This window comes from Morus notabilis, unplaced genomic scaffold (assembly GCF_000414095.1).
Source record: "Morus notabilis unplaced genomic scaffold, ASM41409v2 Scaffold2701, whole genome shotgun sequence".
Classification (NCBI taxonomy): Eukaryota; Viridiplantae; Streptophyta; class Magnoliopsida; order Rosales; family Moraceae; genus Morus; species Morus notabilis.
In genome coordinates, this window is record NW_010363064.1 from 40,383 (window position 1) to 65,275 (window position 24,893).

General features: G+C 35.3%; 5 protein-coding genes across 5 annotated transcripts; all 5 read right to left on the reverse strand.

Annotated features, from left to right (window-relative positions):
* Positions 1-121: 121 nt before the first annotated feature.
* On the reverse strand, positions 122-5,155 carry LOC21387860 (glutamate receptor 2.7). Its single transcript, XM_010103434.2, has 5 exons — positions 4,837-5,155; positions 2,332-3,659; positions 1,929-2,241; positions 1,081-1,490; positions 122-883 (listed from the first exon to the last, which is right to left on the reverse strand). Exons 1-5 carry the CDS (start codon positions 5,123-5,125, stop codon positions 266-268), a joined length of 2,958 nt encoding a protein of 985 aa, XP_010101736.1. The 5' UTR covers positions 5,126-5,155; the 3' UTR covers positions 122-265.
* An 858-nt stretch (positions 5,156-6,013) lies between these two features.
* On the reverse strand, positions 6,014-7,727 carry LOC21387861 (glutamate receptor 2.8). Its single transcript, XM_010103435.2, has 2 exons — positions 7,605-7,727; positions 6,014-6,739 (listed from the first exon to the last, which is right to left on the reverse strand). The coding sequence occupies exon 2, from the start codon at positions 6,665-6,667 to the stop codon at positions 6,209-6,211; it is 459 nt and encodes a 152-aa protein (XP_010101737.1). The 5' UTR covers positions 6,668-6,739; positions 7,605-7,727; the 3' UTR covers positions 6,014-6,208.
* A 31-nt stretch (positions 7,728-7,758) lies between these two features.
* Positions 7,759-8,978, reverse strand: LOC21387862 (glutamate receptor 2.2). Its single transcript, XM_010103436.1, has 2 exons — positions 8,661-8,978; positions 7,759-7,920 (listed from the first exon to the last, which is right to left on the reverse strand). The coding sequence occupies exons 1-2, from the start codon at positions 8,976-8,978 to the stop codon at positions 7,759-7,761; spliced, it is 480 nt and encodes a 159-aa protein (XP_010101738.1).
* A 2,622-nt stretch (positions 8,979-11,600) lies between these two features.
* On the reverse strand, positions 11,601-16,634 carry LOC21387863 (glutamate receptor 2.7). The gene is made up of 5 exons (XM_010103437.2): positions 16,316-16,634; positions 13,811-15,138; positions 13,408-13,720; positions 12,560-12,969; positions 11,601-12,362 (listed from the first exon to the last, which is right to left on the reverse strand). The coding sequence occupies exons 1-5, from the start codon at positions 16,602-16,604 to the stop codon at positions 11,745-11,747; spliced, it is 2,958 nt and encodes a 985-aa protein (XP_010101739.1). The 5' UTR covers positions 16,605-16,634; the 3' UTR covers positions 11,601-11,744.
* Positions 16,635-17,491: 857 nt separating this feature from the next.
* On the reverse strand, positions 17,492-24,076 carry LOC21387864 (glutamate receptor 2.8). The gene is made up of 5 exons (XM_024169118.1): positions 23,790-24,076; positions 20,465-21,837; positions 19,489-19,804; positions 18,315-18,721; positions 17,492-18,217 (listed from the first exon to the last, which is right to left on the reverse strand). Exons 1-5 carry the CDS (start codon positions 24,055-24,057, stop codon positions 17,687-17,689), a joined length of 2,895 nt encoding a protein of 964 aa, XP_024024886.1. The 5' UTR covers positions 24,058-24,076; the 3' UTR covers positions 17,492-17,686.
* Between the last annotated feature and the right edge of the window lie 817 nt (positions 24,077-24,893).

The window sequence follows — 24,893 nt, forward strand, 5'->3', positions numbered from 1 at the left end:
ACTTGTTTATTTTAGATTAAACCACAAATTCTAAAATGATCTCAAAATATCCTAGAGAAAACATATTTATAGTAAACTAGTAATCCACTTTTGAGTAAAACAATGGTTTAAAGGAGGAAAAAAAGAACTCCCTCCACACAAACACATAATTAAAGTAAACCAACGGTACACTATTGAGTAAACCAGTCGTTTAAAGAAGGGAAAAAAAATTGAGAATAGAAAATCATTTTGGTTCTACATCAATTGTTTTTCAATTTGGGATATTTCAGGAGCTGTTAGTACCCCTTGCCTCGTGGTTTTGAGCATCAGAAAACTGATCAGTAGCAGAAGATGATTGATCCGAATTCCCATGATGTGCAGGAGATGATTCTTGCTCCGAGAACACTACAAAGTTAAAATCTGTGTGGTCTGAATAACTTGATGGGCTAATTGGATGACTATTAGTATTTGAAATGGCCTCAAGAGGAACAACACCGTGAACGTTGCCATTTGTTTGTCCATGAGCCGCTTGTGTAGAGCTCTTTCTAAAAGTGTGTGAACTCAAGTCCTTTTGATCAAACACTTTACATATCACATGAAATCTCTTCCACATTGAGGCTTCAGCTGGAGTAGAGCTCACGATCACGTCTCTTTGTCCATGAAAGAATATAACAACATTTATTGCCAAAGCACACAATGATGAAACCCCAGCAATGAGGAAAAGTCCCCAAAAGCTCTCAAGACCAAGACTACTGTTGGAAGAGCCTTGTGTACTGCTGGGGTCTGGACAGCTTGTCTTTGTCCCAAAATATTTGGCCTCTATTTTCTTCAGTTTCTCGCCCTCGGTCACGTTTAGTATTGCCCTCGATACGTCGGGAACGAGAGGAGAGCCTCTTGGAAAAACCTGTGAATCAAGTATTGGATAATGACAAAAGTGATTTTATATGTGAAAAAGAAGGAAATATTTAGAGCCCGTTTGCTAAACAGTTCAAACCACCATATTTCAAACTTCCAATTTCAAACCATTAAAGTCCAAACCACCACGTTTCAAACCTATTTACCAAACAGGCTCTTAGTTGTGAGTTAGAGGAGCTTGCTTACAAAGCCAAAACCATCAGCTTTAAATGTTGGGTCAGCCAAGGTGTATTTGGAGCAGTATTTTCTAAGAAAGAGCTTCACGTAAGGAGTCTCATCAAATGCAGCAGCAATACCATCATGTGCACTTGGGTAATTTGAAAATTTTTCGTGGAGTTCTTTTGGAGACTTAAAAACCTTGAGACGAGAATCATTAAAGCCTAAACCTTTTAACATTCCATAGACAAAAGAACCTTCTAAATAACCAACATTATCTCCATTCTTGATCAGTTGGCTAACGTTGGTAACAGTAGCCTGGAGTTGTTGGGATGTCAAGAGTGATGTCAGACTCGCAGTGTAACTTTGTGTCAGAATTAGCACCACGAACACCCATATTGTTATCACAAACCTTGCCAAGTTGCTAATAACTCTCTCCCCTATGAAGGTCACAAGAAAACATTGTTTGGTTTAAAGAGGCATATATACATACTTATTTAATTAAGGATCTTTAACCAAAATTTGTTTCTGTCAGTGTTTATATGAATTTTCAAAAAAGATTTAGCTCTCGAGAAGAGTTTTTAGTCGAAGCTAAAAAATCTAGCTTCTCAAAAAGCTCTACTTAAGTTTTGCATTAAAAAAAAAAGCTCTACTTAAAAAACTTTAAAACTTGTAATAGAACTTTAATAACATTTCATAAATAGAATACGAATATCATTTTTGTCTCATTAAACACTTAAAAAAAATGTGGTCTCAAACACTAAATTAACTGAAAGGTTATAGCTTTTATTTATTTTCCTCAATTGCTAAAAGCAAAAGTAAAATCAAACTTCATTTTGATGAGACTATTTTGCTAGAATGTTGTTAAAGAAACTTACTATGTGCAAAGACCATAGTTGAGAAGGAAAACCAGAAGCTGGTGCCGATTTGGTGCGACGGAGGCCCCCGAAATTCCTCATTTATCCGGTGTTCAAGAATCCAAACGACGAATCCGATGAACACAAAAAAACAAGCAATTGTCACCCAGAGATCCCATGTCAAAGGCTTCAAAAACACCCATGCATTTTTGTTTACTTTATCTTTGACTGGCACTATCATTGACACGCCAGATTCTGTGTATGGCAATGTGAAGTCAACATACAATGATCTATTGGCTCTGATCGTCGTATCTCCCACCGCAGCATCAAAATTCTGTCATACGACAAGGTTTTATATCACATTCAGTTCACCTAATTAATTTCTCATAAATATATATAATATAAATCAAACTATAAAATTTACCTTGAGATAAACTTGATAAACCATATCATCGTAAGTACCATTACTCCCACCACTAGAATTCACAAATGGAATGAACTCATAGTCAACTTTATATGGTAACTCTTCCATTACAGCCTTGAAAATGTCTATGCAATACCCCGTGACATTTGGGGTGTTGTCGGCATTATTTGTGACACGAACAAACTCTGTGAAACCGCCTCTCAATGGAACACCCACTTTCAGTTTCTTCCCATTTGTCGGAATCTCCCATCCTTTGGGATCGCTCTTAGATCCTCCTGGCCATGTAATGTTACCTAAATTGTCTTTGGAAGTATTATACTCCTTGCTAAGTTTTTTTGTTGAACTCAAACTCTTTGCTAGTCCATTTCTTGGCGTCCAAAATCCAACCCTCTTAATTTCCCCATTTACATTAGCAATATTGATTATCTCATAAGTGGAAGAATGTAATTGCCCTTTAACAATCCTAAAGTCTCCAGCAAGGCCCTTAAATGTCACATTTGATAGTGCTTCATGAAGTTGTGTACCATTTTGAGAGACCCCAAATGCGTCAAGGTCAGTTGAGTAATTTCCCTCAACCTTTTGGCCCTTTCTGAAGCCAAACTTGCCACTCTTCCCAACGTATTCAACCGCAATGGCCAACGCCTTAGCCGCGTCATAAGCCCACAATCCAAACACATTCAATTTATCACCTTCAAATCGAGTTTTCCATTTATCTCTGAAATTCTTAAGCCCTTTGGTCTCCGGAACATAAGTCTTTATCCCCAATACCCCACTCATCGTACCGACAACCGAAGGTTCTATTGAACTCAACAAATTGGTCATCCCATTTGTCACAATCCAAACATACCCTTCTCCCATCATTCCGATCTCTCTTGCCTTGGCGAAAGTCCTTGTCCCTAGAGAAACGTTGGTGTGCAAAATGAAAACTCTCGTTTGCATAGTCATCAATTTCTTAAGCTCTTCATCGAGTTCCTTTTCGTCGCCATTCGAAACGACGCTTCTATAAGAGATATGAGCGTCGACTTCAAGCAAAGCGTCAGTCAGAAAGGGAATTAGGCCTTCACCATAATCGTCATTTGTGTAAATGGGAATAACTTGTTTCCATCCAAATGCCTTGACTAAGGAGCTTATGGCCTTCACTTGTGACGCTTCGTTTTGTGTGGCTTGAAAGAAATAGGAACTTCGGATGTTGAGAGAAGGGCTTGTTGCTGAGTATGATATGATCGGTACTCGAGCTTTTTCGCCGAGATCGACGATGAAGTTGGCTTGCATTGATGTTATTGGCCCTATTATGGCCTGTACTTGTACGTTTTTTATGAGGTCTAGAGCTGTGTTGATCATGATAAGAAGAATATAAAGATTATCATAAGCTTTTAATTTATTCTCGGTATTATGCATTATTAAAAAGAACTAAATTAAGCTTTAAAAAGAAAGATTAAGAAACAACATGATTATTTTTTGGTAATATGTAAGTTAGCGCAAAGTTTAAACAAACCAAGACTATGGGAACACAAATGGGACGAACCTATACCCATCATTTCAACTTCATATTTATAAATGATCTAAAAAAAGGTATTCTTAAATAATTCTTGTCATGATCAAACATTTTTAACAATCTTGGACAATAACTAGAAGATAATACTTCTATTATCATATTTATAATTGTTTTGTTAATATTTTACAAACTCACTATCACATTTTTTTTTTTTAAGATTTCAATATTTCATTATTAAGGAAAACATTCTGATTCCAAGGTGTAACATACTAATTCAAAAGGAATGCCAAGTCGTCGACGTCAAAGTTGCAGTCGAAGAATTCTATAGTGTAAACTAAAAGGTGCCATTTTTTTTTGCTAGAATATTGAAAGGTCCCAATTGATCTCATACTATATTGTGATTTTAGTTGACTTGTATTCTTTATCTTGGCTGCTGTTTTACACGGTGAGGAATAACACGATTCTTCTGGATCCACATTCCACAAGTTAGAGCCTCAGAACATTTAGATGACTTTGAAATAGTCTAGGCAAATGAAGTAGACTGCAAAGACTTTTCAACTCTCTTTTTGTTTTTTTGTTTTTTGTTTTTTTTCTCTTCTCTTCGGCAACAAACAAAGACTTTTCAATATTTGACGTTTGACAAGGGAGACACAACATCCATCTCATTATTTGATGCAACGAAATGGGAAAACTCAAGCCAAATTCATGGCTAAGAGGAAAATCCTCTATGGTTTTAATGTATCTCCATATTCAAGTCTAGTTATATACAATATCCAATGTGACTATAACTTATCAAATATCCACTAATACAAAACAACAAGAAACAAATAACAAAAACCAAGCTAAATTGACAAGTTAAGATAAACCACAATACAAATAAAAATAGCGAATGTAATAACGAAAATCTCATGCATCATTATCACTTGGTAAAATAGCAACTTAAGAAACAAGAAATTAAATGAAACCCCATGTTAATTATCTTAGAGAGAGAGAGAGTAATCAGTAATTACCTGCAGAAGCAGCCTCAACAACATCGGAGTCGGAGTCTCTGGTCTGAAGCGCCAACCTTGTGTTGTAATGACTGCGAGATGCGTAGAAGTCCGAGAGCGCCATTTTGATGCACCTCAATCCCATCCTTCCGAACAATTTATCATTGTAGTCCACAACCACGCCCACTTTTACCTTATTTACTTCTATTCTGTTTTGTGCTATCGCCAAATCCGACAAGAATATTATTGGAATTAATCCTAGGAAAACAAAGAGGCTAATAGAAGGGAAGAAGAATATTAAGCGATTCATCTTAACTTTTACACCTTATTTTAAGTAATTTTAGCTTTTCGTCCGCGTATATATATAGCAGAAGTAACCTTACGTATATAATGGGAAAAATTGGTGTACTAGCAGCCATACTACCTAGCCCCGGAAACTTCGTCTATTCCTTCTGATTGACTATGAAATCTACACGTAGCTTTTCTAGTCTTTTTTTTTGAGTCTATGAAACCTTAATCTAATTACACGATTGAGAAGTGATTGATTCTTTTGATAAAGCATACTGAAGTAGAACACGCAAAATTCACTGATAGATCCACTACAAGATATTTCAGGATGATAGATTAATATGTGATTCAAATAAACTGACGGCAAAAATAGTTTTATTGTTTTGTACTGCTTCACATGATAAATTTAACCAATCTTTGACAATATCATAAGATTATTTTATTCCGGTTGTGTTGGAATGAAATGTTGTTTCCATGGTTATAATAATATTCAAAATTAATTTATTTTTCGGTCAATGAAACATGGCAATAAGATCTTCAGAGATGTTTCATGGTAGATACATATTAATTGTCCAGCTCAAAACAATTATGAATGTTGAATTAGAACAATACTTACTGTATGGCTTGAGCAGAAAATAAAAAAAAATAAAAAAATTACTGTATGGTACATATTTATTTTTTGACCATAACATAGCCAAGAGACGACAAAACATGTATAATTGTCACGGTCTCTAATAAGCACGTGAGTAGAATAATTTGACAAATTAGAACCCATATAAGTTCTTAACTTTTTTATTTTTTTTTTATTTTTTTATTTTTTTATCGTTCTTCGTGATACACATGTGACCAAGTTTACATATTATCTACTTGGTACAATTTACTGTGAACAAACAATATTGTTATACAAATTGCAACTCCAATTACTCAAATCCTAAATACAATAAAATGCTAAACGAGGACAACTGGAAATTCTCGTTAATTTGTTGACTATTTCCCCCAAAGTGTGTGATCACCAATAAATTATCGTGTTAATTAAGTTCATCTCTCATAAAAAGAAACTAACATGCTACTCAAATTATAATAAGACGTTCACATAAGAGACTTATCAACTAGATACCTCTAACTGGTAATGGTTATGTTCATGATTAGTAAGTTCAGTAAAACATATTTCATGTTCTTCTCCAGGGAAAGCAAGGACCGATTGTTGATCATCCATGCGATTCGAATCACAAACACTCTCAATAACAACTCTTCCATCACGCGATTCATCGATGCTCTTTCTAAAAGTATGCGAATCCAAATCTTTTTGATCGAAGATTCTCAACACTGTACAAATCCTTCTCCAAATTGGCAGATTTTGATCGGTGTCAGAAGACAATAAGACGCGCCTTTGCTCGTAGAGGAACATCGAGGCGTAAGCTACGAGAGAGGAGAGTGAAGCAGTGCCAACAATGAGGAACAAACCCCAAAAGCTTTCAAGCCCGAGACTGTTGGAAGAGACCTGTGTGTTGGGGTCTGGACAGCTGGTTTGCTTTTCGAACCATTTGTTTTCTATGTTCTTCATGATCTTTTCTTCTGTCACAGTTAAGACCGCCCTCGAAACGTCAGCTACCAGAGGCGACCCTTTTAGAAAGACCTGCGTGCGAGTCGCAGACTGTACATGTTAGTCATATAATTCGCATTTTAGTCCTTAGAGGTTTCATGTTATCTTTTTTTTTTCAATGTTTTTGAACTCTTTTAAAATTCGTCAATCAACATAAAATGACTTTAAGTGAATGTTGATCTTTTATCAAGTATAAAGAGACTTTGAATCAGTTTAAAGACAAATGGATTATATTCTCATATATAGTTTAGTAGTGAATGGTGGTGGAGCCACCTTTTTTAGTGGGGAAGATTTTAAATGTTCAATTTTCATCGTTAAAATTGTTTAAAATTTGAAATATATTTCAATTTCATGTAAATAATATTATAATTATGCTCCCACGTACACAATAATTAAATATATAACTATATGTTTTTATTTAATAAAAGATTATCTATGAGATTTTTCCTATATAGTAACGAAACATGGGAGGAAGGACTTTGAAAATCTCATAGATAATCTCCTTCGTCACTTTAAAAATCTCGGGGGTGACCAATGGAACAGAAAGGACTTTGACTAATTCTATTAAAATAATTGGCACAGTTTCACTCAAACTGCTATATATAAACTCAATGTCGCATAATACATTAGTTGGGCAAGACTCCTAAAGTGGGATTATATTAGAGTGTTGAATTCTAGACACTTTCTGAGAGAAGAAAGAAAGACATCCTTAATGATGCACCAAACACATAATCAATTTTTTTTTATCATATTCTTGTCCTCTATAATGTTATGTTTGACTAACATATTCGAATTTCATGACTTAAAATTGTTAGTAAAACATAACGTATATAAAAAATATACACATCTTGTGAAAGAGTATCATATTGGAGAATTAGAGAAAATGATGAAAACTTACGATGAGCAAAGACCATGGTTGAAAACGAGAACCAGAAGTTGGTGCCAATTTGATGGGAAGGAGGGCCCCTAAAATTATCGTTAATTCGGTGTTCAAGAACCCAAATGACAAAACCAATGAAGACGAAAAAACAAGCGCTTGTCATCCAAAGATCTCACGTTAAAGGCTTTAGAAAAACCCAAGCATTGTTTTTGCTTCGTTTGTCTCCAACTGGCACAATCATTGAGACACCAGATTTTGTGTAGGGCAATGTGAAATCAGCAAACTTTGACTTGTTCGCTCTAATTGTAGTATCCCCGACTACCGCGTCGAACTTCTGTAATGTATGAAACATCCATGAATCAAGTCAACCAAGAAAGTCACTTCTGCTTTATTTGAAAGTGGACAAAATTAGATATAGTATTATGAAAATAAGAAAAAAAAGAAGTTGAATATATCATTATATGTTAAAATGAGACGAGGTTCATAGACGTGAATAAATTAATTAGCGTTGTTAGTCCCTCAGCTATTAGTATTCTATCACTTTAGTCTCAGGATTTGTTTTCTTGGCGGAGTACGTAATCCCTGAACTTTGTGCTTTTTTTTTTTTTTGTGTGGGAATTTTTAGACCTGACATAAAAATTAACATGGATAACCTCATCCTAATCACATATATGAATAGATAAACTAATATATTCTCTTCAACGTTGTTAAAACCAGTACAAAACTAGAACATTTTATATTTAATGAATATATTTCGATAAAACTTTCGGTTATTATGCAATAACCATAGGGACGTGAATCATGTGATTCTCTGTTAAATTTCGTAAACCTTTCTTTAATTTTTAATGTCAGGGACACTTAAAATTATCAAAAGACCAAAATTCATGGACAATGACACAATGCTCATAGTTTCGGAACTAATGATGTTAACAACTCCGCTGTTACATTATCGTGTGAGATTATAAAGAAATGCTTACTACCAATTATTACTATACTCCTATTTTTTGTTTTAAAATAAATAAAAGCTCCTAGTTAGAGAAATTAACAAGGGTAGATAAAGAATAGTAGCCGTACCCCAAGAGACACTTGATAAACCAAATCATCATAAGTACCACCGCTCTCGCCATCAGGCTTTGTGAATGGAATGAACTCATAATCAACATTATAAGGCAATGCCTTCATCGCAGCTTCAAAGACATCTATGCAGTATCCTGTGACAATGGTTTCATTAGTGACAGAATCATGTTTTACCTGCACAAACTCTTCGAAACCTTCCTTCTTCAGCACACCGATTTTCAACTTTTTCCTGTTTGTCGGAATCTCCCATCCCTTTGGAACAGCGGTAGATTCTTCCGGCCATATGATTTGTCCTAAATTAGGGATGGAGGACATTATACCTGTTCTTGTGTTTGTTTCCTAAATTAGGCCATATGTGTATTAAAAAGTAAGAGGAATCGGGGATGATTTTTGTGGTTTCTTTCCAATGTATGCGTGTAGTGCTTTGCATTCTCGTACATACATACACAGTCGGGGACTTTTATCGTTTAGTGTGTATTAATGAAATTCTTCAATTAGTTCCCCCCAAGTCAATCTAACCTTTAATAATGTGAATGCATTTCCAATTGCAATGTGCTTTGATATTTTTCCTTTCTTTTTCGGTTTGCAATGTATTAATGATTGAGATGGAAATTGGAATGAATATCAGGGATGGGATTCGTTTTTTATGCCTAAAAACGCAAAAAAAAAAAAAAAAGAAAAAAAAAAAAGCTAAGGGTTATAGAGAGAGAATATACTATTAGGGCAAATGTTTGAACCATTTTTATCGATATTTTTTTTTAATGAAAATTCTTTAATACGTTAGTGTATTATTGATATCTTTTATGAAAATTCTCTAATACGTTAGTGTACCGACATGCGACATGTCAAATTTTTTTAACTATTAAATCTTAAATAGATACGATCACATGAAGCTAATTCTGTAAAGAGATACGATCATACAAAATAATTCTCGATCATACAAAGCACCATCGGTGTTAAGCACTATCACTAATAAAAATGAGCCTCACTTATAGATCTCATATTATAAGATTTATTTTTATTAGTGGATGGTGTTTAACATCACCAGTATACAATGCTCTTTTCATCAAGACATAAAATGGTGAATGTCTTTTTTAAGTGTGGTTAGCCCTTGGCTGAGCCTTTTGAGTAATGCATTGATCATGTATGACATCAACTAATTGATTATAGTGCTTGATATTTGATGGTGTGGAAAATGCTGACCAGCGTGCATTTTGCCATCTTTTAGATTGGGAAACAACAAAGCTTAGTGCTTTGTTTAGCATCAATTAAGAAAAGAAAGGTACATCTTAATCATAGACGAGCTTTACAAGGTCCCTCAATTTGTTTAGGGGCCCAAAATGCGACATTCTATAGGACCTATAGGCTGCACATTTGCATAGCTTAAACCCTCACCTATGTTTATTAACTTAGTAAAATATTTGGAGTTAAATCCAATATTTCAGTCATGAAAAAGAAATAACTAAAAATAAAGCGTAAAAATAGAAGAGAAACGATTCTATTACCAAACTGTGAGAATGGAAGGACGGTGAGTTTTTTTTTTTTAAAACGTCTTTATTTAGTATCATATGAAGCTAGTTCTGTAAAGAGATACGATCATATAAAATAGTTTTGAGTACTGAGAACTAACTTCGTGGGTCCATTATATATCTCTTGCAGGGCCTCACATCTTTTTGTTTCTTCTACAACACTAAATGTTCTGTTATCAAACAGAAAGTATGGATATGAAATGATGGGAATTGGAAAGGAATCCAACTCATACACCTTGAGCTAAAATGATGCTTAATCAATGAACTCTTGCAGGCTGCAGCATATGAAACGTATTTCTGACACACACATACTAGAACTAAATCACTAAATACAAATTCCCAATAGACTCAAATACTAATACCAAATCTAGCTTGATTCCGTGATTTGCTATTGCTAATCACACAGAACCAAAATTCTCCAAAAAGCAAGATGTTATTCATACAAGTTTCTTTCATTTTACTAAGAAAAATCCAACTAAAGGAATTCAACAAGGTCGTTATTTTTAATTTCTCTTCTTTTTCAATGGTCCCTCAAGCTTGTGAGAATGCAATTTTACGTACAGTTGTTTCACAGAAACCTGACTAGCCAGATTTACACAATATTTAGTTGGTGAAATGATTGGTGCATGTGTTGCTAAGCGGAATAATGGGATCCAAGTTGGTGAAGAATATAATGTTGGTTCGTTTTCTTTATCCATTTATAGCGATTTCCCAATCGTAATTACTAAAAGCGGGACAACTCTATTTACTACCCACCACATGGGCTGCTCTGCTTTCTGTCTGCTCCATTTTTAAGTACTACCAAGCACCATTGAGCAGCCATAGGAGGCTATTTTCGACATCTGGGCCACTACAAAGCCCAATAATGAATAACCCATTCATCTTTTAAGTGGTTATGTCAAAATTGCATCCCTAAATATAGGGGTGGGAGTTGAAAACATAACGGCCGTGTTTAGAATTGATCTCATTTTTATTTTTTTATGTTTTTTGAGAAATAAAAAATGAAAATATTTTTAAAACAGCGTTTGTCACAATAAAGACAAAAAACGGAAATGAAAACGATTTTTAGTTTAGAGTAAAATGAGAGAAAAATAAAAAATGACTTTTAGTCGTTTTTCATTTTTTGTTTTCATTTTCTCCTCTCTCGAGTAGAGAGAGAGACATTAATGAGTTTTTTTATACTGAAAATAATCTCTTGATAAAACTACCCAAATTAACAAAAACATGATGGCCGTGTACATAAGTCTCTCTATCTCTCTCTTAACTAGAACATTAGTCTAATTAGCCACTTGTTTATTTTAGATTAAACCACAAATTCTAAAATGATCTCAAAATATCCTAGAGAAAACATATTTATAGTAAACTAGTAATCCACTTTTGAGTAAAACAATGGTTTAAAGGAGGAAAAAAAGAACTCCCTCCACACAAACACATAATTAAAGTAAACCAACGGTACACTATTGAGTAAACCAGTCGTTTAAAGAAGGGAAAAAAAATTGAGAATAGAAAATCATTTTGGTTCTACATCAATTGTTTTTCAATTTGGGATATTTCAGGAGCTGTTAGTACCCCTTGCCTCGTGGTTTTGAGCATCAGAAAACTGATCAGTAGCAGAAGATGATTGATCCGAATTCCCATGATGTGCAGGAGATGATTCTTGCTCCGAGAACACTACAAAGTTAAAATCTGTGTGGTCTGAATAACTTGATGGGCTAATTGGATGACTATTAGTATTTGAAATGGCCTCAAGAGGAACAACACCGTGAACGTTGCCATTTGTTTGTCCATGAGCCGCTTGTGTAGAGCTCTTTCTAAAAGTGTGTGAACTCAAGTCCTTTTGATCAAACACTTTACATATCACATGAAATCTCTTCCACATTGAGGCTTCAGCTGGAGTAGAGCTCACGATCACGTCTCTTTGTCCATGAAAGAATATAACAACATTTATTGCCAAAGCACACAATGATGAAACCCCAGCAATGAGGAAAAGTCCCCAAAAGCTCTCAAGACCAAGACTACTGTTGGAAGAGCCTTGTGTACTGCTGGGGTCTGGACAGCTTGTCTTTGTCCCAAAATATTTGGCCTCTATTTTCTTCAGTTTCTCGCCCTCGGTCACGTTTAGTATTGCCCTCGATACGTCGGGAACGAGAGGAGAGCCTCTTGGAAAAACCTGTGAATCAAGTATTGGATAATGACAAAAGTGATTTTATATGTGAAAAAGAAGGAAATATTTAGAGCCCGTTTGCTAAACAGTTCAAACCACCATATTTCAAACTTCCAATTTCAAACCATTAAAGTCCAAACCACCACGTTTCAAACCTATTTACCAAACAGGCTCTTAGTTGTGAGTTAGAGGAGCTTGCTTACAAAGCCAAAACCATCAGCTTTAAATGTTGGGTCAGCCAAGGTGTATTTGGAGCAGTATTTTCTAAGAAAGAGCTTCACGTAAGGAGTCTCATCAAATGCAGCAGCAATACCATCATGTGCACTTGGGTAATTTGAAAATTTTTCGTGGAGTTCTTTTGGAGACTTAAAAACCTTGAGACGAGAATCATTAAAGCCTAAACCTTTTAACATTCCATAGACAAAAGAACCTTCTAAATAACCAACATTATCTCCATTCTTGATCAGTTGGCTAACGTTGGTAACAGTAGCCTGGAGTTGTTGGGATGTCAAGAGTGATGTCAGACTCGCAGTGTAACTTTGTGTCAGAATTAGCACCACGAACACCCATATTGTTATCACAAACCTTGCCAAGTTGCTAATAACTCTCTCCCCTATGAAGGTCACAAGAAAACATTGTTTGGTTTAAAGAGGCATATATACATACTTATTTAATTAAGGATCTTTAACCAAAATTTGTTTCTGTCAGTGTTTATATGAATTTTCAAAAAAGATTTAGCTCTCGAGAAGAGTTTTTAGTCGAAGCTAAAAAATCTAGCTTCTCAAAAAGCTCTACTTAAGTTTTGCATTAAAAAAAAAAGCTCTACTTAAAAAACTTTAAAACTTGTAATAGAACTTTAATAACATTTCATAAATAGAATACGAATATCATTTTTGTCTCATTAAACACTTAAAAAAAATGTGGTCTCAAACACTAAATTAACTGAAAGGTTATAGCTTTTATTTATTTTCCTCAATTGCTAAAAGCAAAAGTAAAATCAAACTTCATTTTGATGAGACTATTTTGCTAGAATGTTGTTAAAGAAACTTACTATGTGCAAAGACCATAGTTGAGAAGGAAAACCAGAAGCTGGTGCCGATTTGGTGCGACGGAGGCCCCCGAAATTCCTCATTTATCCGGTGTTCAAGAATCCAAACGACGAATCCGATGAACACAAAAAAACAAGCAATTGTCACCCAGAGATCCCATGTCAAAGGCTTCAAAAACACCCATGCATTTTTGTTTACTTTATCTTTGACTGGCACTATCATTGACACGCCAGATTCTGTGTATGGCAATGTGAAGTCAACATACAATGATCTATTGGCTCTGATCGTCGTATCTCCCACCGCAGCATCAAAATTCTGTCATACGACAAGGTTTTATATCACATTCAGTTCACCTAATTAATTTCTCATAAATATATATAATATAAATCAAACTATAAAATTTACCTTGAGATAAACTTGATAAACCATATCATCGTAAGTACCATTACTCCCACCACTAGAATTCACAAATGGAATGAACTCATAGTCAACTTTATATGGTAACTCTTCCATTACAGCCTTGAAAATGTCTATGCAATACCCCGTGACATTTGGGGTGTTGTCGGCATTATTTGTGACACGAACAAACTCTGTGAAACCGCCTCTCAATGGAACACCCACTTTCAGTTTCTTCCCATTTGTCGGAATCTCCCATCCTTTGGGATCGCTCTTAGATCCTCCTGGCCATGTAATGTTACCTAAATTGTCTTTGGAAGTATTATACTCCTTGCTAAGTTTTTTTGTTGAACTCAAACTCTTTGCTAGTCCATTTCTTGGCGTCCAAAATCCAACCCTCTTAATTTCCCCATTTACATTAGCAATATTGATTATCTCATAAGTGGAAGAATGTAATTGCCCTTTAACAATCCTAAAGTCTCCAGCAAGGCCCTTAAATGTCACATTTGATAGTGCTTCATGAAGTTGTGTACCATTTTGAGAGACCCCAAATGCGTCAAGGTCAGTTGAGTAATTTCCCTCAACCTTTTGGCCCTTTCTGAAGCCAAACTTGCCACTCTTCCCAACGTATTCAACCGCAATGGCCAACGCCTTAGCCGCGTCATAAGCCCACAATCCAAACACATTCAATTTATCACCTTCAAATCGAGTTTTCCATTTATCTCTGAAATTCTTAAGCCCTTTGGTCTCCGGAACATAAGTCTTTATCCCCAATACCCCACTCATCGTACCGACAACCGAAGGTTCTATTGAACTCAACAAATTGGTCATCCCATTTGTCACAATCCAAACATACCCTTCTCCCATCATTCCGATCTCTCTTGCCTTGGCGAAAGTCCTTGTCCCTAGAGAAACGTTGGTGTGCAAAATGAAAACTCTCGTTTGCATAGTCATCAATTTCTTAAGCTCTTCATCGAGTTCCTTTTCGTCGCCATTCGAAACGACGCTTCTATAAGAGATATGAGCGTCGACTTCAAGCAAAGCGTCAGTCAGAAAGGGAATTAGGCCTTCACCATAATCGTCATTTGTGTAAATGGGAATAACTTGTTTCCATCCAAATGCCTTGACTAAGGAGCTTATGGCCTTCACTTGTGACGCTTCGTTTTGTGTGGCTTGAAAGAAATAGGAACTTCGGATGTTGAGAGAAGGGCTTGTTGCTGAGTATGATATGATCGGTACTCGAGCTTTTTCGCCGAGATCGACGATGAAGTTGGCTTGCATTGATGTTATTGGCCCTATTATGGCCTGTACTTGTACGTTTTTTATGAGGTCTAGAGCTGTGTTGATCATGATAAGAAGAATATAAAGATTATCATAAGCTTTTAATTTATTCTCGGTATTATGCATTATTAAAAAGAACTAAATTAAGCTTTAAAAAGAAAGATTAAGAAACAACATGATTATTTTTTGGTAATATGTAAGTTAGCGCAAAGTTTAAACAAACCAAGACTATGGGAACACAAATGGGACGAACCTATACCCATCATTTCAACTTCATATTTATAAATGATCTAAAAAAAGGTATTCTTAAATAATTCTTGTCATGATCAAACATTTTTAACAATCTTGGACAATAACTAGAAGATAATACTTCTATTATCATATTTATAATTGTTTTGTTAATATTTTACAAACTCACTATCACATTTTTTTTTTTTAAGATTTCAATATTTCATTATTAAGGAAAACATTCTGATTCCAAGGTGTAACATACTAATTCAAAAGGAATGCCAAGTCGTCGACGTCAAAGTTGCAGTCGAAGAATTCTATAGTGTAAACTAAAAGGTGCCATTTTTTTTTGCTAGAATATTGAAAGGTCCCAATTGATCTCATACTATATTGTGATTTTAGTTGACTTGTATTCTTTATCTTGGCTGCTGTTTTACACGGTGAGGAATAACACGATTCTTCTGGATCCACATTCCACAAGTTAGAGCCTCAGAACATTTAGATGACTTTGAAATAGTCTAGGCAAATGAAGTAGACTGCAAAGACTTTTCAACTCTCTTTTTGTTTTTTTGTTTTTTGTTTTTTTTCTCTTCTCTTCGGCAACAAACAAAGACTTTTCAATATTTGACGTTTGACAAGGGAGACACAACATCCATCTCATTATTTGATGCAACGAAATGGGAAAACTCAAGCCAAATTCATGGCTAAGAGGAAAATCCTCTATGGTTTTAATGTATCTCCATATTCAAGTCTAGTTATATACAATATCCAATGTGACTATAACTTATCAAATATCCACTAATACAAAACAACAAGAAACAAATAACAAAAACCAAGCTAAATTGACAAGTTAAGATAAACCACAATACAAATAAAAATAGCGAATGTAATAACGAAAATCTCATGCATCATTATCACTTGGTAAAATAGCAACTTAAGAAACAAGAAATTAAATGAAACCCCATGTTAATTATCTTAGAGAGAGAGAGAGTAATCAGTAATTACCTGCAGAAGCAGCCTCAACAACATCGGAGTCGGAGTCTCTGGTCTGAAGCGCCAACCTTGTGTTGTAATGACTGCGAGATGCGTAGAAGTCCGAGAGCGCCATTTTGATGCACCTCAATCCCATCCTTCCGAACAATTTATCATTGTAGTCCACAACCACGCCCACTTTTACCTTATTTACTTCTATTCTGTTTTGTGCTATCGCCAAATCCGACAAGAATATTATTGGAATTAATCCTAGGAAAACAAAGAGGCTAATAGAAGGGAAGAAGAATATTAAGCGATTCATCTTAACTTTTACACCTTATTTTAAGTAATTTTAGCTTTTCGTCCGCGTATATATATAGCAGAAGTAACCTTACGTATATAATGGGAAAAATTGGTGTACTAGCAGCCATACTACCTAGCCCCGGAAACTTCGTCTATTCCTTCTGATTGACTATGAAATCTACACGTAGCTTTTCTAGTCTTTTTTTTTGAGTCTATGAAACCTTAATCTAATTACACGATTGAGAAGTGATTGATTCTTTTGATAAAGCATACTGAAGTAGAACACGCAAAATTCACTGATAGATCCACTACAAGATATTTCAGGATGATAGATTAATATGTGATTCAAATAAACTGACGGCAAAAATAGTTTTATTGTTTTGTACTGCTTCACATGATAAATTTAACCAATCTTTGACAATATCATAAGATTATTTTATTCCGGTTGTGTTGGAATGAAATGTTGTTTCCATGGTTATAATAATATTCAAAATTAATTTATTTTTCGGTCAATGAAACATGGCAATAAGATCTTCAGAGATGTTTCATGGTAGATACATATTAATTGTCCAGCTCAAAACAATTATGAATGTTGAATTAGAACAATACTTACTGTATGGCTTGAGCAGAAAATAAAAAAAAATAAAAAAATTACTGTATGGTACATATTTATTTTTTGACCATAACATAGCCAAGAGACGACAAAACATGTATAATTGTCACGGTCTCTAATAAGCACGTGAGTAGAATAATTTGACAAATTAGAACCCATATAAGTTCTTAACTTTTTTATTTTTTTTTATTTTTTTATTTTTTTATCGTTCTTCGTGATACACATGTGACCAAGTTTACATATTATCTACTTGGTACAATTTACTGTGAACAAACAATATTGTTATACAAATTGCAACTCCAATTACTCAAATCCTAAATACAATAAAATGCTAAACGAGGACAACTGGAAATTCTCGTTAATTTGTTGACTATTTCCCCCAAAGTGTGTGATCACCAATAAATTATCGTGTTAATTAAGTTCATCTCTCATAAAAAGAAACTAACATGCTACTCAAATTATAATAAGACGTTCACATAAGAGACTTATCAACTAGATACCTCTAACTGGTAATGGTTATGTTCATGATTAGTAAGTTCAGTAAAACATATTTCATGTTCTTCTCCAGGGAAAGCAAGGACCGATTGTTGATCATCCATGCGATTCGAATCACAAACACTCTCAATAACAACTCTTCCATCACGCGATTCATCGATGCTCTTTCTAAAAGTATGCGAATCTAAATCTTTTTGATCGAAGATTCTCAACACTGTACAAATCCTTCTCCAAATTGGCAGATTTTGATCGGTCTCAGAAGACAATAAGACGCGCCTTTGCTTGTAGAGGAACATCGAGGCGTAAGCTACGAGAGAGGAGAGTGAAGCAGTGCCAACAATGAGGAACAAACCCCAAAAGCTTTCAAGCCCGAGACTGTTGGAAGAGACCTGTGTGTTGGGGTCTGGACAGCTGGTTTGCTTTTCGAACCATTTGTTTTCTATGTTCTTCATGATCTTTTCTTCTGTCACAGTTAAGATCGCCCTCGAAACGTCAGCTACCAGAGGCGACCCTTTTGGAAAGACCTGCGTGCGAGTCGCAGACTGTACATGTTAGTTTACTTCCATTATTTATGATCAGAAACAAATGTACTTGAAAGAGTGGTAACTGTTTAGGACTTACAAAGCCAAATCCAGCGGCTTTGAAAGTTGGTTCAACCATGGTGTACTTGGAGCAGTATTTGGTGAGGAGGAACTTCATGTAGACGAATTCGTCAAAGGCAGCGGCTATACCACCGTTAGATTTTTTCTTTGAGAATAGGTCATCACACTGTTCAGGGGACTTGTAAATCTTGAGTTGAGAATCACTAAAGCCTAGATCTTTCAGAATTCCGCGGACGAAGGAACCGTCGATGTAGCCGACGTTGTCTCCGTTCACGAGGAGCTGCCGTACATCGGTGACCGTTGGCTGGAGTTGTTGGACGGTAAGGAGTGATGTTAAACTAGCTGTGTAACTTTGAGTCAATATTAGCACCACAAACATCCATATGATCACCACAAACCTTGCCAAGTTGCTAACAACTTTTTCCCCTGTAAATAAAGTTCAAAAGAAGAAGGAAAAGGGAAAGAACATGTTACACTTTATCAGTTTCCTTAGAAATTTTTAGCAAGACAATGGACCACACCTTTTCTCTAGTACTAACTGGTTGCGGTTTTCCAAATTCGCCGCAATTTTGAGGACTAATTTCAAACACAGAAAATTTATGTACTACTACGGGCACCTTATTTGTGTCTCTTTTTTTTTTTTTTTTTTTTTTTTTTTTTTAACCAAATGGGGGTTGTGTGTCACGTTATTTTGGATCTCTAATTGAGTATAATAGACTTATCGAATTAACTATATTGGTTGTACTATGACTTATTCTTTTCTAAAAGAAAAAAAAAATTATTGGTATCATCCTATCCCTTATCTCCTTCATCACTTTGGAAATCTCGGGAGTCACTAATGGAATAGAAAGGACTTTGACCAATTCTGCTAAAATAATTGGCACAGTTTCACTCAAACTGTTATAAACTCAATGTCGCATAATACATTAGTCGGGCAAGACTCCTAAAGTGGGATTATATTAGAGTGTTAAATTCTAAACACTTTTTGAGAGAAGAAAGAAAGACATCTTTAACGATGCACCAACACATAATCAATTTTTTATCAGATCTTTGTCCTCTATAATGTTATGTTTGACTAACATATTCGAATTTCATGACTTAATATGTTAGTAAAAAATAACGTATATAAAAAATATACACATCTTATGAAAGAGTATCATATTGGAGAATTAGAGAAAATGATGAAAACTTACGATGAGCAAAGACCATGGTTGAAAACGAGAACCAGAAGCTGGTGCCAATTTGATGGAAAGGAGGGCCCCTAAAATCATCGTTAATTCGGTGTTCAAGAATCCAAACGACAAAACCAATGAAGACGAAAAAACAAGCGCTTGTCATCCAGAGATCCCACGTTAAAGGCTTTAGAAAAACCCAAGCATTGCTTTTGCTTCGTTTGTCTCCAACTGGCACAATCATTGAGACACCAGATTGTGTGTAGGGCAATGTGAAATCAACAAACTTTGACCTGTTCGCTCTAATTGTAGTATCCCCGACTACCGCGTCGAACTTCTGTAATGTATGAAACATCCACGAATCAAGTCAACCAAGAAAGTCACTGCTGCTTTATTTGAAAGTGGACAAAATTAGATATAGTATTATGAAAATAAGAAAAAAGAAGAAGTTGAATATATCACTGTATGTTAAAATGAGATGAGGTTCATAGATGTGAATAAATTAATTAGCGTTGTTAGTCCCTCAGCTATTAGTATTCTATCACTTTAGTCTCAGAATTTGTTTTCTTGGCGGAGTACGTAATCCCTGAACTTTGGCTTTTTTTTTTTTTTTGGGAATTTTTAGACCTGACATAAAAATTAACATCTTCTAAAATTTAACATGGATAACCTCATCCTAATCACATATATGAATAGATAAACTAATATATTCTCTTCAACGTTGTTAAAACCAGTACAAACTAGAACATTTTGTATTTAATGAATATATTTCGATAAAACTTTCGGTTATTATGCAATAACCATCAAGGATGTGAATTCTCTGATAAATTTCGTAAACTAATGATGTTAACAACTCCGCTGTTACATTATCGTGTGAGAATATTATAAAGAAATGCTTACTACCAATTATTACTATACTCCTATTTTTTGTTTTAAAATAAATAAAAGCTCCTAGTTAGAGAAATTAACAAGGGTAGATAAAGAATAGTAGCCGTACCCCAAGAGACACTTGATAAACCAAATCATCATAAGTACCACCGCTCTCGCCATCAGGCTTTGTGAATGGAATGAGCTCATAATCAACATTGTAAGGCAATGCTTTCATCGCAGCTTCAAAGACATCTATGCAGTATCCTGTGACAATGGTTTCATTAGTGACAGAATCGTGTTTTACCTGCACAAACTCTTCGAAACCTTCCTTCTTCGGCACACCGATTTTCAACTTTTTCCTGTTTGTCGGAATCTCCCATCCCTTTGGAACAGCGGTAGATTCTCCCGGCCATATGATTTGTCCTAAATTAGGGATGGAGGACATTATACCTGTTCTTGTGTTTGTTGACATTATACCTGTTCTTGTGTTTGTTTCCAATAAACTCTTCGCTAGCCCACTTTGAGGTGTCCAAAATCCTATCCGTTTTTCACCATTACTCTTAACGTTGATTATCTCAAAACTGGTTGATTGTAATTGCGCATTAGGCATACTAAAATTCCCTGCCAAGCCATTGAATCGCACACCTAATAGTGCTTTCCGCAAATTTGGACCATTTTGAGAGACCCCAAATGTTTCAAGATCTGTTGAGTACTTCCTTGAAACATCACTTGTCTTCTTGAAGCTAAAATTCCCACTTTTCCAAGCCTCTTCAACCGCAACGGCTAGCGCCGTTACAGCATCATAAGCCCACAATCCGTACACATTTAGTTCAAAATCGTAGAGTTTAGGATTCTCTAGCTGAAATTCCTTTTCCCATCGAGTTCTAAATTCTCTAAGCCTGTTTGTATCACGAACGTATGTTTTTATGCCTAACACCCCTTGCATTGATTCGACAACTGAAGAATCCAACGAACTCAAATAATTGGTCATCAAATTTGTAACAATCCAAACATAGCCTTTTTCCATCATTCCAATCTCCTTTGCCTTGTTGAAAATCCGGGACCCCAAAGAAACATCCGTGTGAACGACAAACACCCTTGTTTGCATTGTCATCAGCTTGTAAAGCTCTTTGGCAATCTGGTCATCCGAAGCCGACGAAGAAATGGCACTCCGGTATGAAACATGAGCACCGGCGTCTTGCAAAGCATCGACGAGAAAAGGTATAAGCCCTTCTCCGTATGCATTGTCTACATAAATGGGCACCACTTGTTTCCATCCAAATTTTTTAACGATCGAACTTATGGCATTCACTTGAAATGTTTGATTTTGGGTAGCTTGGAAGAAATATGAACTGTGAATGCTAAGAGAAGAGCTTGTTGCCGAATATGATACGATGGGGACTTGAGCTTTTTCACCTAGATTAATCACGAAGCTCGCCTGAGTTGATGATACTGGCCCTATAATGGCTTTGACTTCTACATTTTTAATGAGGTCTAAAGCTGTTATACAAAAGAAAGATCCCAGATTATTAGAAGAAAATTATAGTTGTCTTTGATTGGAAGACGAAGATAATTTTGCCTAGATCAGAAGATATAAACCTTTAGGATCGAAGAAAAAATTGTCAGAAAAATAGATTTTTAGGTTTGTCTTCAAGAAAGACAGATTTTACAAACATTAATAAATTGAGGAGTATATAACAACTAATACCGCTTTTACTATATGTGCTAATGACTATGAAAAGTGTATAATAATAAATAGTTAATCACATGAATATATTTATATATATATATATATTTGTTTTTTTTTACACATTTTAAGTCACTATTGCATAAGAGGAATGTTATGTTTAACTCTGCAAACCCAGTTATTCGTAAAATATTGGCATCCAATTTTTGCGTGCCATCTATAAGGCTATAATGCAGCCTGCCATTTAATTAATTTGTATATTATGGTCACAAACTGTTCACGTCACAAGTATTTAAATCACATGTATATTGGCAGGCAACCCCTAACACAAAAGTATAAAAACGTCTAAAAGAAGAGGTAAAGAAGTTAAAAGAAAAACTGCAAGCAAACAAATTGAAAGTTCTACATAAGAGCAATATCAAATCTTTATATTAATGTAAAAATTTAATATTTCGAAAAGAAAATCACTCATTAATGCAATGATATACTTACTATCAAATTTGGCACAGTTATTGATTTATGTGTTAGTTTTTTTTTTTACTTAATAATTATAACATTTTCAATTTTAATTTATTTTAAAATTAAAAACTCTTCACAAACTCTGGCCGTCATAATTCTAGAGAGAGGTGCTCTGCAACAAGCTTAGAGGGGGAGTTCTCTGGGGTCTCTGGTCTGGCTATTCATCAGGCTGCCGGCCTTTAAAGTTCGTCAGAGAGATCGCAGAGGTCACTAGCGTCGGGTTTGTGCTGACAGAAGTGTGGATAGCTACCGAAATGGAGTTGTTCAAGGGGAAGCAATTTCTGATATTCTACCTTAGATATAGGACGCACTCGCCACGAGATTCTGTTAAACTCTAGGAATTAGATTGTGAAAAGGAGGCGAGAAATGTGGTCTAGAGCGTGTGGCAATTGTCGCTTATTGGCGGCAGCACGTGAGTCCCGCGTGCCACCGTGTCTCCGGTGCTTTTGTCACCTTTTCAAGAGCTTTTCTCTAGTACCATTCCTACTGTATTTCACATACCTCCGGCATTGAGAGATTCGATTTTACTGGTTTGATTTCTTAGGATCTTTTTAGAGTTTTTTCTATTTTATAGTTTTATTTGTGTTGTAATAACAGTGATGGTATCCCCATCAACTGGCATTAGGTGTTGGCTAGAGGGTGGTCTCCCCACAGCTCTAAGTTTGAGTTATGTAATACATTTTGAGACTGAGATGTGGTTTATCTGAAATCGTTTCAAAATGGTCAAACCCTATTATAGTGCCACTAGTTAGAAGAATTCTATCTGTTATTAAGTGAGGGATGCGTTTCTATTATCTAGTCATGTGAGTAGCATTTGGTTCTTAACTCTGGTTTTGTCCTGTATCTTAGTTATTTAGTGGATTTTTAATGAAGGTATGTTATTGCATTTCAAAAATAAATAAATAACTAAGGTAAAAAATGTTAATTGCAGGTAAAAATATTCACATCAGAGACGTGAATGAAGAGATATGTGAGTCGTTTCCTTGAAAATGGGTGTCTGGCTGTCTGCTACAGCGGGATAGTTACGTGAGTGTCTACAACCGCAAATTAAGACGCGGATAGATCAATGGCCTTGAATCTTGACGAGCAAATATTGGAAAGCTACAAAAGACTGTTTCTTCATTGACTTAGGACCAGAGATGAATAATCAATCAAATTTATGTCCTAAAAGTAGACAATTTATTTAAAAAAAAAAAAGAAAAGAAAAGAAAAAAGTGCAGAAGAAGGCGATAGAAATATATAGTACCAGCAGAAGCCGCTCCAACTACATCGGACTTGGAGTCTCTGGTGTGAATGACCAACCTTGTGTTGTAGTAATAACCGTGAGAAGCATAGAATTCAGAAACCGCCATTTCAATGCAACTCAGCCCCATCTTCCCAACCCATGTCTCGCTGTCCACAACCACACCCACGCTCACATAATTTACTTCTTTTGAGAACACGCTTCTTAAAAACACAAACAACAATACAAGAGAAATAGTTGTGACCCTCATCGTTGGTCTCTGACTCTTCATGTTTTGGCGCTTGGAAATTCATATGTTGTGATAAGCGGACACTATAAGAGAGGAGGAAGGTCTTTTGTTAGTCAATATATAGCGGTCAGATTTGGAGAATAAGTAAAAAGACAAAAATCATCGGAGGGAGAAAACTCAACTCGGCAGCAGTATCTTCTTACTTCGGGGAACCGCTTTGTAGCTGCCACGTCAGTGTTTTGTGGGGCTATAAACTGCCATACAACTGAAGTTGGGTCCACTTTGGATTCCATAATGCTGCTAGCAGACTGGCACTTTGGAAACGTTATCTGTTCCTTGGGGGAATAAATAAGAGATATATAAGCCCATTTATCTTGTTAATTTAAATTTTTAATTTAAATTTAAATGTAATTTTATGTAAAAAAATTTTATTATAATAAAAAAATTAAATGTGATTATTTTTAAAAATTTTTAGCGTAGTGAAATAAGCAGAGGCAGAGGCATATGAGATTTTAAGAAGGGGGCATTTCCACAAGTGTTCATCAACTTTAGATTTTTTATTATTTTGCTTTCAAGAATAACCTTCAACGGTTCAGCGATTTTTTCTTTTCTTTTCTTTTTTTTTTTTAAAAAAAAAATCTTCAGTAGGTAGTCAAAACATAAATGCTGATATATTACGTAGAAGCTTGGTATTCGAATATATATCACTAACGTGAAAATTTAAACTTCCATTCCGACTTCAGAAGAAAAAAAAAAAGGCCGTCAATTCCACACAGAAATGATAGGGTTACGAAGGGGCAATTATGTACTTTCCAAAGTTGTAAAATTAGCCTGAAGTTTGGGCCGTGTCCAACTCCCTACTTGTCCAAATAAAGTGG